Source organism: Heterodontus francisci, chromosome 26 (genome assembly GCF_036365525.1).
Source record: "Heterodontus francisci isolate sHetFra1 chromosome 26, sHetFra1.hap1, whole genome shotgun sequence".
Taxonomy (NCBI): Eukaryota; Metazoa; Chordata; class Chondrichthyes; order Heterodontiformes; family Heterodontidae; genus Heterodontus; species Heterodontus francisci.
The window spans coordinates 30,312,749-30,328,534 of record NC_090396.1 but is presented as its reverse complement, the minus strand read 5'-3'; the positions used below and the strand labels follow the sequence as shown (position 1 = coordinate 30,328,534).

The following is a 15,786-nucleotide window of genomic DNA, read 5'->3' as shown; positions in this document are numbered from 1 at the left end:
CGGAATGTACTTTAAAACCAGGCCATTAATCGGTTGCACAGAAATTGGTGGGCTTTCTCATTGTTCTGAAACCACAGCTGAATCACTCCTTCAGCAACAATATTCTGCAGAGTCTTCGAGTGGGAGCAAAGAAAACTCACATGCTGAGTTTTGAACATCTTTGGGTTTATTCCCAGGCAGTTCCAATGCAGGAGTGTTCAGTGGCAACAGGGTGGGGACATTTAATCTCAAATTTACTTGCACATTTAACTCAACCACTGAACCGGATCTGAGGGGTATGTCAATAAGAATCAAGAATGAAGCAGGTGTACAGATCTCCTTCCTTCACCTTGCAAAACCCAATCAGCAATGAAAAAAGTCAGCTTTGGAAATCTTGGGAGAAAATCAAGAACAGTATGAGAATCAAAGAGAAATGTACTGACGCAGCATCCCAACCCACTTCGATTCCTGATTGAGGCAAACAAAATGCCACTAATGATGGAGAGATTGAGACAGACCAAACATCATAATTAATGGGGGGGGAGAGAGAGAGAGAGAAACACACACACACATCAACAGACAGACCACTAATAAGGAAGAGGCAGATTAAATCTCCTTTGCTAAGCAGAAGCAGACAAGAGGATTGTGAAAAAAACAGACTTCAATAGTTTAGGCACCTGTCCACAAGCACACCCAACTGAACGCATTTTTTTTTGTAACACTGAGCTGCATGTTATAGTGAGCGTGTATAGAACAAGTATTTAGTCAGAATCAAAATCACAATTGTTATGTTTCAAATGCACTGTCATAATTCAAATCTCCCATTCAAAGTTTTAATTGTTATCTGCCCTCCTATCCTGCAGCTGTGAAGTTTTGTTGTAACCTCAGCTCCACAGATGCCAGGAGCCATTCATTACTGAGTCCAAGTGGCTATTCTTCACATGAACCCAATGAGTATCAGCAACCTGTTCAATCATGGAGACTCGCAACCTCACCTGATTTTCTAAGGCCTGCTGTCTTCCTCCATCAATGCCCTCCACTCTAGGGGGGGGGAGACCGTGTCACCATCCCGCCTCTGCTGAAATTTAGTCCAGGGTGGGAAGGCCTATGAATGGCCTTCCCGCCCTGCTGCCAATTGAGGCCCTTAACTGCGTAATTAATCCCTAATTAAAGGCCTCTTCCCGCCGTAGCCGCAATTACCCATGCGGTGGGCGGCCCTGTCACCACACAGGAAGTAGGGCACAAAAAACCGTGCAGGCTGATTCCTGGCTGCAGGGGGTGGGGGAGGGGGAGGGGGGAAGCCTGAACGAGGGAGTCGGCATCCGGACAGGAGAGGGAGGGGCCAGCTGAGGACCACCCCCCCCTGCCCTTGCTGCCGATCCCCAATAACCCAACCCCGCAAGACCCCTCCCGCCCTGACCTACCTTAAGCCCAGTTCCAACACCACTCCTTGGTGTCTGGGCACTGCAGCTACAGCAGCAGCTGCCACCTCCATGGTGGCGCTGCAGCCGCCGGCCTCTGATTGGCCGGGACTTTTGGCGACGCGGTCCTAAATCCTACAGAAAGCCCGCTGTTGTCAAGTTAAGTGCATGATTTGCACTAAATTCTGCAGGCCTTCCATACAAGGGGTGATGCAGAGATCTCGACCCCCACTGCCAGCATAAAAATTAACCTGACTGATATTTCCCTTCATTAGGCCAAGTGAACTGATGCCAATTCAGTGCCTGTGCTGCCCCAAGTGAGATAAGATAGCTCTAAGGAATAGAACATGGATCCTCCAAATATTGGAAAGTATTTCTTCTTTCTACACCAGGTTATGTTTTTATCAACTCAGCCACTGAGGGAGCTGAAGTTTTACATTTTTACAAAAATACGCCAAAGCTATTAGACAGCAAAGAGTGAAACAGTCAAAACTGAGAGAAATACCTAAAGAGTTCTGAGCACATGTAAAGTGCACCAGTTCCCCAATGTGAAACTGGTTCCCCCATGACCAGGGCACGGGGCGGGGTGGGTTGCATGGGGGGGGTTGGTGGGCCAGGGCAGAGGAGCGGTGGGTTGTGGTTGTGAGGAGTAAAGGCACAGTGTGCTGCGATTCTGAGCCATACAGAGCAGGAAGCTCACAAGTTCATACTGCTTTGAATTACTGAAGGGCTGCGTAGCATAAATTATTGCCTTTAAGAAAGATTTGAACAAGATACCAGACGATCTGGGTAACATGGATACAAGCAGGTTACTTCACTCAAACTGTGAGCAAGGAGTGGGGCCAGAGGCACAAAGTGCCTGCTATATTGCATAGACTGCTGCCAAACATTGCTGTTATATCAATCAACATCTTCAAAAAGGGCTTGGTCATAACACGATTGGAGAGATGCTCTAACATCATCATAGAATCATAGAATGATTAAGTATAGAAGGAGATCATTCAGCCCTTCATGCTTATACTAGCTCTTCGGTAGAGCACACATCCCCAGGTGTCTCTGTTCCCTTTCACATTGTTTCATTCAGTTTCTATAGCCTTTCCTCATTCTTACTACCAAAATGTATCTCTTTACACTTCTCATCATTAAATTTTATCTGCCATGTGTCTGCTCATTTCACTAGTCTATGTCTTCCTGAAATCTGTTACTATCATCCTCATGGTTTACTACATTCAAGTGAAATTATGCCCTGTATACCCAAGTCCACGTCATTAACACAGATCAAGAAGAGCACTGGTCATAATATCAACCCCTGGGGAACATCACTGTATACCATACTCCAGTCTGGAAAAAAAAGTGTTTACCACTCCTATGTTTTCTGTCAGTTAGTCAATCTCGTATCCATGCTCTCACTGTCCCTTTAATCCCATGGGCTTTAATTTTGCTAACAAATCTATTATGTGGGGCAATGGACTCCAGTCTTGTTGGAATCACAGGAATGCCATCAATCAGGGTATAATTGGTCGGGGTGAATCATGTAGATAATATTACACAGATAAACTGGAGTGTTTACTCCATAATTTTTGGTGCCTTGAGTTTTTTTTCTTGTAACTTTCATCTGACCTTATTCCCCTCCCTCAGCTGGTAAGTAAATGTGAGGGATCTGTGACCGTATAAACTATGCAGTTTGCTGAATTGGCAGAACTGAAGTGCCCTTACCTTATTCCATACATTAGGCTGGATTCTGCGGTACATCCAGCAGTAAGGCTAACAGCTCTCACTATTATTTACATGTAAATTGGACAGCAACTTCCGGTCACGACACATGCATAGTTAAATGTGGAAAACAGGAATCTGCTGTTCGAGATGCACTGCTTTCCAGAAGCTGCACAAAAACACCATCTCACCATCTGACTAACCATTCAAATGCGTTGAGCTGAATTTTACCGGCCCCCCCGACAAGCGGGTCATGGTGAGGGGCCCAGAAAATGCCTCCGGGAGAGGCCCGCCACAGACCTCGACTGCCCTATATTACCGACAGCAGCGAGGCCTCGTGGCAGCCCCCCCACCGCTCGGCGGCGAGACACCATTTGAATATGATAAAACATTAAGATGAAGGAATAATTACTTTCCTCGTCACGACAGCCATCCTGTTCCAATATCACTGTTGGTGGCCGGCACTCCCATGCCGTCGGACCTCCGACCGGAGATCCAATGCGGGACACTGATGGGAAGGGGATGAAGAGGTAAGTATTTCAGTGTGGGGTGGAATGGGGTCGAATTTACCTGATTAGTCGAGGAGATGATGAGAAGGAGTAAAGGTAAAGGTTTCTGAACTTTGAGGGGTGGGGAAGAGGGCAGGAAGGCAGGAATGACACGCAAGGCCATTGGGCGGGTGGGAGAGGGGCTCTAAGCCCTTTAACAATGGCGCCTGCGCAGTGGCACCAGACACCGCTGCCAGGGATGGAGCGCCCGCCACTCCATGTCATCGGTGGGGAGGTGGGGAGATGATCCACCCCAGCCATGTAAATCAGCTGCCGCGTACACGCAGCAAATCCCACGCGTGCACATTGTCATCTTTGAAGCTCGCCACCAAGATCGGTAGCGAGCTAGTAAAATTCAACGCATTGAATATTGTGAAGTTGCTGTACTTACCTCATAAATATGGACTAAACGTGGCAGAAGTCAAGATTTATCCACTCCCGTCTCAGTTCCCTTTCAATGGTGTGACAAGCCCAACAAGCTTACTGGCACCAAAAATTAACTTTTATAAGTATGGAGTCTTATTCCTTCAGATTTGAATTATTGTTGGAGATTTATTTTTTACTTTTTGTTTATTTCATCTCCCTCTGTTAGCCGAATCTTTCTTTCCCTCCTTTTGTTTCACTTTCTGTACCTGATTTGACATCGAATTAAATATTCCAATTTACACTTCCTGGTTCAAACTCTGTGCTGCTCATTAATGGTTCTTTTAATGATTGCTTAAGGTGATACAGAATTTTCTGTCCACTTCACACAGGTCCCAGATGCCTTGTAGAGGGTGCTACATGTTTTTGGCACTCTAATTTCCAGTAGGTTCCAGTGAAAAACCTGATAGTCCATGGTGCTGAGAGCAAAACACTGCTCTTCAACCCCAATACTTACCCGTACACTCAACTAATGAACTTACCCAGCTGCAGGAACACTGGGACAGAGCAGTTTTCATTTTATATTTTTGAAAATCAGAAACAAGCACATTCATTTATGTATTTTTTTATGTTCATTAAGTTGATGCATTTAGAAGCTTGGTTAACATCTGGATTTTACCACAGCCTGAAATATTTTGCATCCAGTATCAACCAGTTTTTTAAAGGGCAGAACACAGAAATGCAGAGAGGAATTTATCAGCTATGCAAGTGATTTGAACAGGCGCAAAACATCAGGCTGAATTTTAAGGTGGTAATGCCGTCGAAACTATCAACGTTCGCTGTCATTACTCCAGTGAAAAGTTCAGCAACTCTGGCACTCTACACATGTGCACAATAACACAGAAATCCAGAAGTTGCTGTCAGAGATTACACACTTCTTCAGAGGGTGTGCTGTTGAGGTTCCCCACACCGCTACCCTCCCCCTGCCCCCCCCCCCCATACTGCAATCAATTATAAATTATTCAACGGGCGAAAACTTCCACACTGACAATGTCAGTCTTACTGTAAAAACCCTTGAAAAGTTGTACATTGTAGAATGAGGTGCAATTGAGTTTTTAACAGAGTACTAACAGAGTACCGGGCGGCACTGTGACGCAGTGGTTAGCACCGCAGCCTCACAGCTCCAGCGACCCGGGTTCAATTCTGGGTACTGCCTGTGTGGAGTTTGCAAGTTCTCCCTGTGTCTGCGTGGGTTTCCTCCGGGTGCTCCAGTTTCCTCCCACATGCCAAAGACTTGCAGGTTGATAGGTAAATTGGCCATTAGCAATTGCCCCTAGTATATGTTGGTGGTAGGGAAATATAGGGACAGGTGGGGATGTGGTAGGAATATGGAATTAGTGTAGGATTAGTATAATATAGTATAATATATAATATATAATATATAATATAATATAATATAGTATAATATAAAAAAGTATAAATGGGTGGTTGATGGTCGGCACAGACCCGGTGGGCCGAAGGGCCTGTTTCAGTGCTGTATCTCTAAACTAAACTAAACTCTGAACTAAGTTCATAACTACTGCTAACCACCCTCACTGGCCCTGAAAAACTGATTCTATATTTGTGGAATGACAAATTGCTCCATAATTATTAAAAAAGCTACTTTTTTAAAGTTTGTTTCTATCTTAATCCAATTTTAATATATTACTTTCCCGTTTGAAATCTTCAGATAAAAGTAAAGCAATTCAGTGGTTTTTACTTCCCGGTTTGCTGTCTGTGAGGATGCATCAATGTAATTGGCTGCTTATCCTGATTGCTGACACCACTGCACACCTGAGATCCCCTTCACTTGACACCATATTTAAACTATTATCAGGAAAAGGGAAAACTACGCCACAGCGATCACTAGATCTTTGTGGGCCTCTTTCTTTAAGGTCAGTGGTGAGCACAATTGCTTTGCTGATGACTGCAAAATCTGGGCCATCCTATGCAAAATTCCATTGCGCTGGTTTTAGACTATGAAAGGAATTATAGGGTTAGAGCTGCAGATAGCAGATATGAGATATTGAAAATATATTTAACCCTGTTATTTCTTTGAGGAATGAGAATTCTTTTTTTCCTTCTTGATGTTTCTGACTCAGGCTAGAGTATGATTGCATTCATGGCAATGATCCTCACCCCACTGAAGTGGGGAAGTCCTTCACGTGTGAGCCTATGGCATTGGTAGGCTGTTTAACAGTGGCAGCCAAGTCTGGTTCTATTTTTAGCTGATATTCACTGCTCTTATTTATCAGCAATAATACAATTGGTTGTGGTCAGCCCCTTGTTATGAAAGTGCTTCCATTTATCAATATTTTTTGAGGACTCATGTTTTAGAATTGTGGAGATGGATTCACTGGAGGACTGAAGTGATGCCATAGATGCTGGACTTTGTTTTTTAAAAGGGTCACTGGAAGGACTCTGTTTAAAAACAATATTTACTGGATGTCACATGTCCTCAGTTAAATAAACAAGTGCCTTCTGACTATGGAAGTTGTTTACAAGATAAGTGACATGTCAAGATTTATGGCGCTCAAGAGTGGGTTTCATTTCTGAATACTGTTTTAAGTCAGTTGGGTTTGTAGCCTGCTGAAAGAAACAAACAACTCATCTTTTCTCCACCTCTCTGAGAAACCCTGCAGCTGTAACACCTGATGCCGCATTTCTCCTGAGAATCTTTTGGAAGACCTCCTCTCGCCATCTCCTGAATGAACTGCTTCTGAAAAGATCCCAGTGACCTGTCTACGTGTGTTCGGATGTCAGACTGTATGCCATCTAGAACATAACATATATTATCCTTTTTCTTCAAGAATTAACAAGTACTTTGGCCAAACCATCTTTATTTTTTCTTTAACCGGAGTGTGTGTGTGTGTGTGTTGGGTATTTGGAAGGGAATATATATATATTTACTGTCATATTTCAAACTGTGTTTTAAAGCTTTGCATCTTTATGGACTAAGTCTCGTTTTATAATAAATTAACACTTCTGTTCTTTATTAAAGATACCTGGTTGGTGGATTTTATTCTGAAACTTAAATAGATAGAGTATATAATTGGCTGTATTGGTAACTGGGTAAACATTTAAATATATATTGTGACCTGTGGAGAAGTGGAACTAGAAAAGACAGGGCACTCCTCCCGCCTTGGTCGTAACACCCTGAATAAGGCTGCTATGAGCTGAGCATTCAGCTGCTAAGACTCACATACCTATCATACTAAACAAGCATTATTTACACTGAAATCTAACTGGACTTTAATTCGTGCTGTAGACCAGTCCACTGAAACTGATGGATAGATTACATTGTCCCACAAAATGAAGACTGAAAGCTCATCCCTAACAACACTTGAAACTGGTCGTCCAAATTATCACCATCTGACTGACTCTGACAGTTTCACTTCAGTGGATCATCTCTCTCAAGAAAGAAAAGACCAGCCATCACCTGAAAGCTATCATTGCCTCTGCGATTTACTGACTCACAAGATTATCCTAAAACTGTCATAAAACCAGACAGATTTCAGCATGTTTTAGGTGCTTGCTGTTCAGCTTGGTCAGTTTGAGGCCTTTTTACTCCAATAGATGCATGAAGTAGCCTGCTATTAAACCAGCTCATTCTAACAGTTACTGCAGTTAGTCAGAAAATTCTCCCAAATATTATTGGACCAAAAATCCACAGGAAGCATGCCAAATCACAACCAAGTCTGATCTTATTTTCCAGGAGTTTCCGATTTGCCTGGTATGGAGCAGAATCTCCATGTTGGCCCTTTACAAGGCAAATGCCTTTGTTGTAGGTTTACCATCTTAGTGCCTTTTCCAAGGTACGCTTGGTGATGTTTTTGGCATAACTTCTTACACCCCCCCACTGAACTACAATTGATCTCAAGGCTTGCGGTGGTACACAAGTCTGCTGCTGCTACTCATTATGCCCAGTTTTGGTTTGCTAAATGCGTTCGTGATCAGTACATTTAGCACAGTGATCCCTCTCTACATGTTGGAGGATGTCTTCACTGTGGAGATGAGATTTTGTTTTCACAAGAACTGTATGGTGGTAACTCCTACTAATTCTATCATGTCTGTGACAGGTAGGTTGGACAGAAGGAGGGCAAATATGTTATTCCCTGATGTTGGTACTCTGAGCAGAAGACACAGAGCCATGTCCTGACTTTAGGACACAGCCAGCTCATTCAACAGATAAACCATTTAATCCCCAAAATGAGATGATTTCCTGTAAACACTCCCAAGACGTATACAAACTGTAGGGTGCTGTTTTTAAACAGTTCGTATATTTTATGTGATCAATTGTAACCAACCATTTGTATAAAAGCCGCAATTAACCTTTTTATTCAATTAAGTATTTTTTACATATAATTGGGATTTCTATACACTGTCTGGACTGAATTTTATAGGCCCCCTGAAACAGGTTCAGAGGCAAGGAAGGGGCCATTGAATTGCAATGGGAGGCAGGAGGTAGGCTTGGAAGGTCTGTCACCTCCCCGTCACAATGCAATTTTGTCAGGGGTGGGATAGGCTGACTATGGCCTTCCTGCCTAGAGGCCAATTGAGGCTCTATTAACAGCCACTTAAGGGCCTCTTCCTCCTGCCGCTGCGATTTAACCAGTGGTGGTGGGGGCTTCCGTCACATGGGGCAGTCGCCCAGTAAAATGAGGTGACCTCCCTGAAGGCTTGGGGGGGGGTTTGGGGATGGTAGGCCCTCCTCTGTGGGCAATCTGTGGCCCACGGAGGGACCCCACCAGCAAACAAAACACCTCCCTATACTTCCTCTGCGCCCCCCCCCCCCCACCCCCTGCAGCCCACCACCCCCATCGCTGGGGCCTTCCTAACTGGCCCTGGTGACCTCGCTTCACTCACCTGAGGTCTGGGTCTCCAGCGCTGGGCCAGGGTCCAAGGCCTCTTGCAGTACCGGCAGTGGCCACTGCTCCCAGTGGCACTGCTGATACTACTGAGCTGCAGGCCCTGTGATTGGCTGGCAGCCTTTGGAGGCAGGATCCTGTCTTTAAAGGGATGGTGCTGTAAAATAGCTCCATGGGGCTCCAGCTGGGTGAGGCAGGATTCACCCCACGTTTTTGGCCTGGCTCCAGGAGCCCCGCTGTGGGCACAAATGATTACCATCAGATTGGCTACCCATAACTATTTACTTTCATATCCATTTCCTCTTCACAGCGCCTCCAAGTGGCAGGTAATTCCTAGATCAAGTGACTGAAGCATACATTTCCTTTAGAAGATCCTGGTGGTCATGCATTGCAGGGCACACCAGACACCAAGCATCATGAAAAGGGAAGTTACTGAGGCCTGTCCAATCCTGGCCAAGTTCCCCTCAAACCCCTGAGAAAAATGGTCAATTTTTTTTAAATCACCTGTGCCTGGAATTTCTGCAGGATTTTCCCAATCTTCCTTGTAACTTTGGAAGATCAGCAGAAACACCAAAGAAACTGTGTGAAAACTGCCTTTTACATTGTTTCTTCAGTGTTTCCACTGATCTGTTACTGGAATTACAGTGAGAGATTAGGAGAATCCTATGGAAATTTCAGGTGATGATGTTTCTTCAGGGTACAGGCTCCCTCTCTGGTCTGAACCCCATGGGTGGGACCCACATTCACCTCACTAGTGTACCAGCTTCCATTGTATATAGCTGGATCTCAAATGATGCAAAGGAGTGAGACTTTCCAATTGAGGGAGTTCCTGTCCTGGCCCACTCCTTTGTCAAAATGTTTCCTTTACATGGTTTGCCACCATTTTCTGTGTTGGGGATTAGATTGGAGTGTGGTGAGGGGCATGGAGCTCTACTATCTCCTGTAAGAATTATGCTGGGAGGAAAGCGAAACACTGATGAATTTGTGTCCCGACCATCCCCCTCACCAGCCACTGCACCAAAATATATCTTTTCAGCTTTATTCTATCTGCTCCACACCTCCGGCTATACAAATGACCGGGCGACCTGTCGATATCACTGTTTAACCAGGCATAAGGAAATACAGGAGAACAGCACAAGTTGACTGTCCATCTGATCCCCCCTGTGCAGAAGCTGCCGTCAACTTTTTTTAACCTCTGCATGCAGTACCATCAAGATGGGAAACTCACTGTGGTCACAAGCATGGCTTCTCCCCATTTCATGTCACCTTAGTGCACAGTTTAGTTTTAAATTGGAAGCACATTCTTATAGTTCAGCGGGGAAAAAAGTGAGAAAAGTCTATTTGTCTGCCTTTTTCTACAATGGTCATCACATTAGCTTGATAACCCAGAGTTTATTACCTTTGGTTTCCACAGGGATGAGGGAGAAGTGACAGGAACATTTCCTCTTTTACTATTTGACTATGTTTATTTCTCTCCCTAGGTGTCCTTGACAGTATCAATTGCCACTCGTGGACTGGCAAAAGTGGGTTTGGACAGACAAGAGGCCCTATTTTGTTGTGTGCGCTCTTGGGTCAGTGGTGAATGCCAACCTGCATAGCAGGGATGAAGATTCTCCTGGCTTCCACTTACCTTCAGATCAGGAATGCCATAGCCTTTTCTTAAAGTGATCTGGAAGACCTCCAATGAACTGATGTAAGCTGCGAGCCTTGTCAGACTCTGTTTACCACTCCCACCAACGCCAACAAGCAGGGCGTTTCCTCTGGGAGACTCCAAAATCCGGTTAATTCGGCAACTGCAACAAATCAAATGATGAGGAAATGGCTCAATTTTTACATTTCTTTTGCATCACTAACAGAACTAAGGTGAGCAGGGGAAAAAAAATAATGTTTTAAAATTTTTTTTAAAATGCGTATATTCTTACATGTGGCTCATGGCATCCTCAAAAAGAACCAAGCTCATGGCAGCATTCAGCTCATTGTAATTTTCTAGCGCTTCCATCAGGATTTTATTTAGGGACTCCCAATCCTGGACAGGCATGTATTTGGGTTCTCCGACCCCACGAGCAAAGTGGCAGTACATGTTCATGATTTTTGCCTGTTCCAGTGTCTCCTGCATATCCTAGGAAGCAAAAGCCACAGGTCACTTATTTTTTTGAGAAATGAGTTTGGAGCTTTTTAATCACAGTCGTTTATTTTCCTTACACTTTAAATCCTGGTGCAGTATTTCAATCTGAGTAGGGCAGCATCATTACTCTTGCGTCAGATTAAATGCATAACCAACAATTACCTCAGCACTCACTGGAGGGTCATCTTAATTTTTAAGACTGACTGAAAACAGGTGATATTGAATTGGCCACCCATTTTACACCTTGCCTGATTTTCTTTTCTGTACAAGTCCAAATCCCTATCGCCGGTTTTTCGCCTAGTCATAGAAGTTGAAAGTATCCCAAGGTCCATGCAAACAATCCCATTGGAAAAACAAAATGAGGAGAAATTAAATCTGGATTCTGACTGAGTCTTGCACATTGCATTGTTTCTATCAACAAGCATATGTAAAAACTTGTGGGGAATGGGATGCGGGTTGCATGCAATAAAACATAACGTAACAAAAGATGCAAATGTTGCTGAATTTTTTTAAATGTTTTTGCCCATTTTCTATTTTGTTCCCTCTAAATGGGGATCTATGCACCATTTGGCATAAAACGGATAGGTGAATGGCTGTCTTCCAGTCCTCTGGTGCTCTGTAGAAAGTGGACAAGAGAAGTTGTAGGAAGGGTAGGGTTGGTTACTGTTTGATGGTCAAGACTAGGAATCTCACCAAGTGGCGAATCACAGCCCATAAATCTGTGGATTACTACACAGTGATGCTCTCTTAATAGACCCATGGAGTGCAGGAAGGAGGCCAAGGGTAGCCTTTTGAAGAATGGGTATATTTTTGCTTATTTCTGTTCATATCTAAATGGGAAATATTTTATCTTCTGAAACACAATCCCCTGTTTTCTCTCCACCTTTCCTGCAGATGTCCACTCAAGTTGGAGCATCGCATCACAGATACTGGACGTCCTGCACTCAGGTGGCCATACTTCATGTGTGAGTCAAGACAATGAAGCTGAGATGTTCCAATTGGCACTATTCTGATGCTGGCGGTAACCTATTTCAAATAAACAGGCTACCGCTCGTCTCAAAATATCACAGAGAAAAATTAAAGCCGGAGTCTGCCAGAATTATGGGGAGCCTGTCCAGTGTGAAACCAACTTTCTCACACACACAACCTTCACAGCATGTGTCACGTGACAGCAATGAGAACCTAGCTGTGTTTTACCATTTCTAGTCCAAGGGCTTTCAGGTCAATTAACTACTGAACGTTCTCACTGCTCTACTGGTTGATATCAACTGGCACAGCATAGACTGAGGAACACATTTAGCACCTTTTGGGTCTCCACATCTAGCTAACACATTGAGGAATGCATACTATCTAAATCATTGGGATAGCTACAAACAAATTAATTTTCCATGTTTTCTATAGTGTTTGCAGAACGAGTTAAAGGGAATGTCTTGAATGTTAAAGATGTCTTCATTATTAGGCTTGTGTTATTAAAACACTTAAGCTGCAGTACATACATCAAAGAACTTGTTCACCAATTCTGTCTGGATTTTATCAAAGATACTAAAGTCTTTGTCTTCCAGCATCTTATCCCTGTAGACACGATTAGACTCGTGCTGATATAGCTTGACTAGATCTTGAGGAGTTTTCAAACAGTCATTTGTACTGAAGAGAATACCCTGTGAAAAATACACACACAAGCTGCATTAGTATACTATCAGTCTGTTAAAAAAAACAAAATAAAAGACTTGCAATCCTAAATTGCCTTTCACAACCTCAGGATATCCCAAAGCACTTTAGAGTCAATGATGTACCTTCTTGTATCAGTATACATGCATTCTGAAAATAATATTTAATCAGGCTCTCTTTGAAAAGTATTTCATAATTTACTGCTTTGGAACAACCTTACTGTAATCTATTATAGTTGTGATGGGGGAAGGGGCAATGGTATGGATCAGGAGGAGCCAAACTCCAAAATGTTCATACCTCCTTCACTCACATAATCTCCAAGTTTTCCTGCAATATAATTTAATACTTTCCTTTGTCTCAAACATTGTTAAATCCGGATTTCCAGAGGGCTAAATTTGTACATAATTGTACAATTGGGCAGCCCAGTAGGCAGGACATTAAATGGAATATCTTTAAAACCAGTTCATTGGGAAAGTAAGCCATCTATTTTCCTAGAGTTGATAGAAGGGCACATAGTAAACAAAACCAAATTGGCTAATGGACCATGTGCAAGAAGAAATTGAACTTGAGCAAACTTACTTTTACCAGCCTTAAAGAAAATAGCTCTGAGGAGAACAGAACAGGTATCGAGTTCAACTAAAGTGAACAAATTCTGCTGTTACAGCAACTAAAAATTCATTGGAAATGATTGTGGATAGCCGTTATAGCAATAGCAAATCTTTTTTAGCCACATTAGGAGTCAGAGGGCCTTTAAAGACTGTAAAAAAAAAGCCATTGAAGGATTCCTCAAAGCAGATTCAGATGGACTCCCAAGATATAGTAGGGGATTTCAATGGCTCCTTTGTGTCAGACTTTCCTACAAAAGAGGATTCTGAGTCACCAATAATATATTGTACATCTGATAAAATGGATGTGGATACACACCTGGATAGAAAGAATAAAGGGTCTCAAAACTGATCCTGATGACATACACTTAAGACTACACAACAAATAATTTGAAACTGTGAACAAGGAGTCCCTTGCTCATATACATTTAGTAGCCTGCTAGGGTCTGGCATTAATCCCATGGACTGGAAAGATGCACATGTGGTGCCAACATTCAAAAAGAACAATATGGAAAAACCAGAAAATTACAGGTCCATTAACTTGACTTTAAAAAGACCAAATGGTCCATTGAGCCTGCCTCATACAGCCATGATGACCTAAGCATCATGATTTACAACACCCAACAGCCTTGCATTCTCCCAGGAAGCAGAAAATCAAATTTTGGGGGAAAAAACAGGTCCACTACGAAGAAATAATTCCTGTCTAAGCACCTAAGGTGGTCAAATCTAGCCCACGAGAATACACCGACCACAATTTGTTACTTACTATTCTGCCTAACTTTAGTATGGCATGATTTCTGCCCCAGACAAGAATTTGTCCAGCTCTCTTTTGAAGGTATGCAGCTATCTAATTGAAATAGTCCACCTGCATGAACCAATTTAATTATCTTGAACATATCTACCAGATCAGTCAATGCTTTTCTAAAGTAAACAACTTATAAGCCTATCCCATGTAACTGCATTGTTTTAAGGTAGGTATTATTATTTTGGCCCACCTTTTAACGTGCATCTAGATCACCTATCTTTCAAGAGGACCAAAACTGGGCACAGTATTCTCAGTGAGGCCCAACCAAACTCTCATACAAGGACACAATTGTGTGTTTTACTTACACTAATCATTCTGGCAATACAACCCAGCAATCACTTCACAGCACTTGTACGAACCTTAAGGGAAATATGTACAATAATACCAAGATCTCTTTCTTTCTCAACAGACCATAGGGTAGAAGTATATTTAGCATTGGTCTGCCCTGTTCATAGCACCACATTTATCCAAATTAAGTGCCATTTTCCAATCATGAGCACAGTTCCCATCGTATCAAGATCTCCTTGGAGTTGTTTATTTTCATTTACAGTTCTCATAGTTGCACAGAATTTTATCATCCACCAACTTGGTATGGATGTGATAGTGATGAGGGAACTGTGTACTTTAGTTAGAACTAGAATCATTAACATAAATTCACTGTCAAATAAGGTCTGATCTGATTATTATAAAATGCAGATATTACTTTTTTACTTTAAGTAGGGTAGCACTCCTGTCAGCCCCCAGTTGAGCAGACTATGGCTATGACTTGTAGTCCAACTTGATTTTCCATTTTTGGATGTAGCAAAATGGCAGACACATTTTTGACCATACTTCTCACGTGGGAAGCCTTGCCAAATCATCTAATGATATCCCACTCAAACCAAACTCACGTACCAAAATACGGTGGTGAAAGAAGATACAAATTCCATTGGCAGATTAGTTGGTTATTTATATTGGGGTAAATGTTCAAGTGGCCCAGGATAAGGATAAGAGTAGTCCTCGGGTGAAGGTGCTAAATTGGGGAAGGCAAATTATAACAATATTAGGCAGGAACTGAAGAATTTAGATTGGGGGCGGCTGTTTGAGGGTAAATCAACATCTGACATGTGGGAGTCTTTCAAACATCAGTTGATTAGAATCCAGGACCAGCATGTTCCTGTGAGGAAGAAGGATAAGTTTGGCAAGTTTCGGGAACCTTGGATAACGCGGTATATTGTGAGCCTAGTCAAAAAGAAAAAGGAAGCATTCGTAAGGGCTGGAAGGCTAGGAACAGACAAATCTCTTGAGGAATAGAAAGACAGTAGGAAGGAACTTAAGCAAGGAGTCAGGAGGGCTAAAAGTGGTCATGAAAATTCATTGGCAAACAGGATTAAGGAAAATCCCAAGGCTTTTTATACGTATATAAAGAGCAAGAGGGTGACTAGGGAAAGGGTTGGCCCACTCAAGGACAGAGAAAGGAATCTACGTGTGGAGCCAGGGGAAATGGACGAGGTACTAAATCAGTACTTTGCATCAGTATTTACCAAAGAGAAGGACTTGGTGGATGATAAGCCTAGGGAAGGGAGTGCAGATATTTTCAGTCATCTCATTATCAAAAAGGAGGAGGTGTTGGGTGTCTTGCAAAGCATTAAGGTGGACAAGTCCCCAGGGCC

At 42.9% G+C, this 15,786-nt stretch overlaps 1 protein-coding gene across 1 annotated transcript in view; it reads right to left on the bottom strand.

The window, feature by feature from the left end:
* Nucleotides 1-15,786, bottom strand: part of LOC137384244 (dynein axonemal heavy chain 9-like) — a 584,247-nt gene that overhangs the window by 305,513 nt on the left and 262,948 nt on the right. The window contains exons 42-44 of the mRNA XM_068057979.1: nucleotides 12,553-12,714; nucleotides 10,854-11,050; nucleotides 10,562-10,724 (exon numbers count right to left, since the gene is read on the bottom strand). Coding sequence (XP_067914080.1) covers nucleotides 10,562-10,724; nucleotides 10,854-11,050; nucleotides 12,553-12,714 — 522 coding nt within the window. The remainder of the gene's footprint in view (nucleotides 1-10,561; nucleotides 10,725-10,853; nucleotides 11,051-12,552; nucleotides 12,715-15,786) is intronic.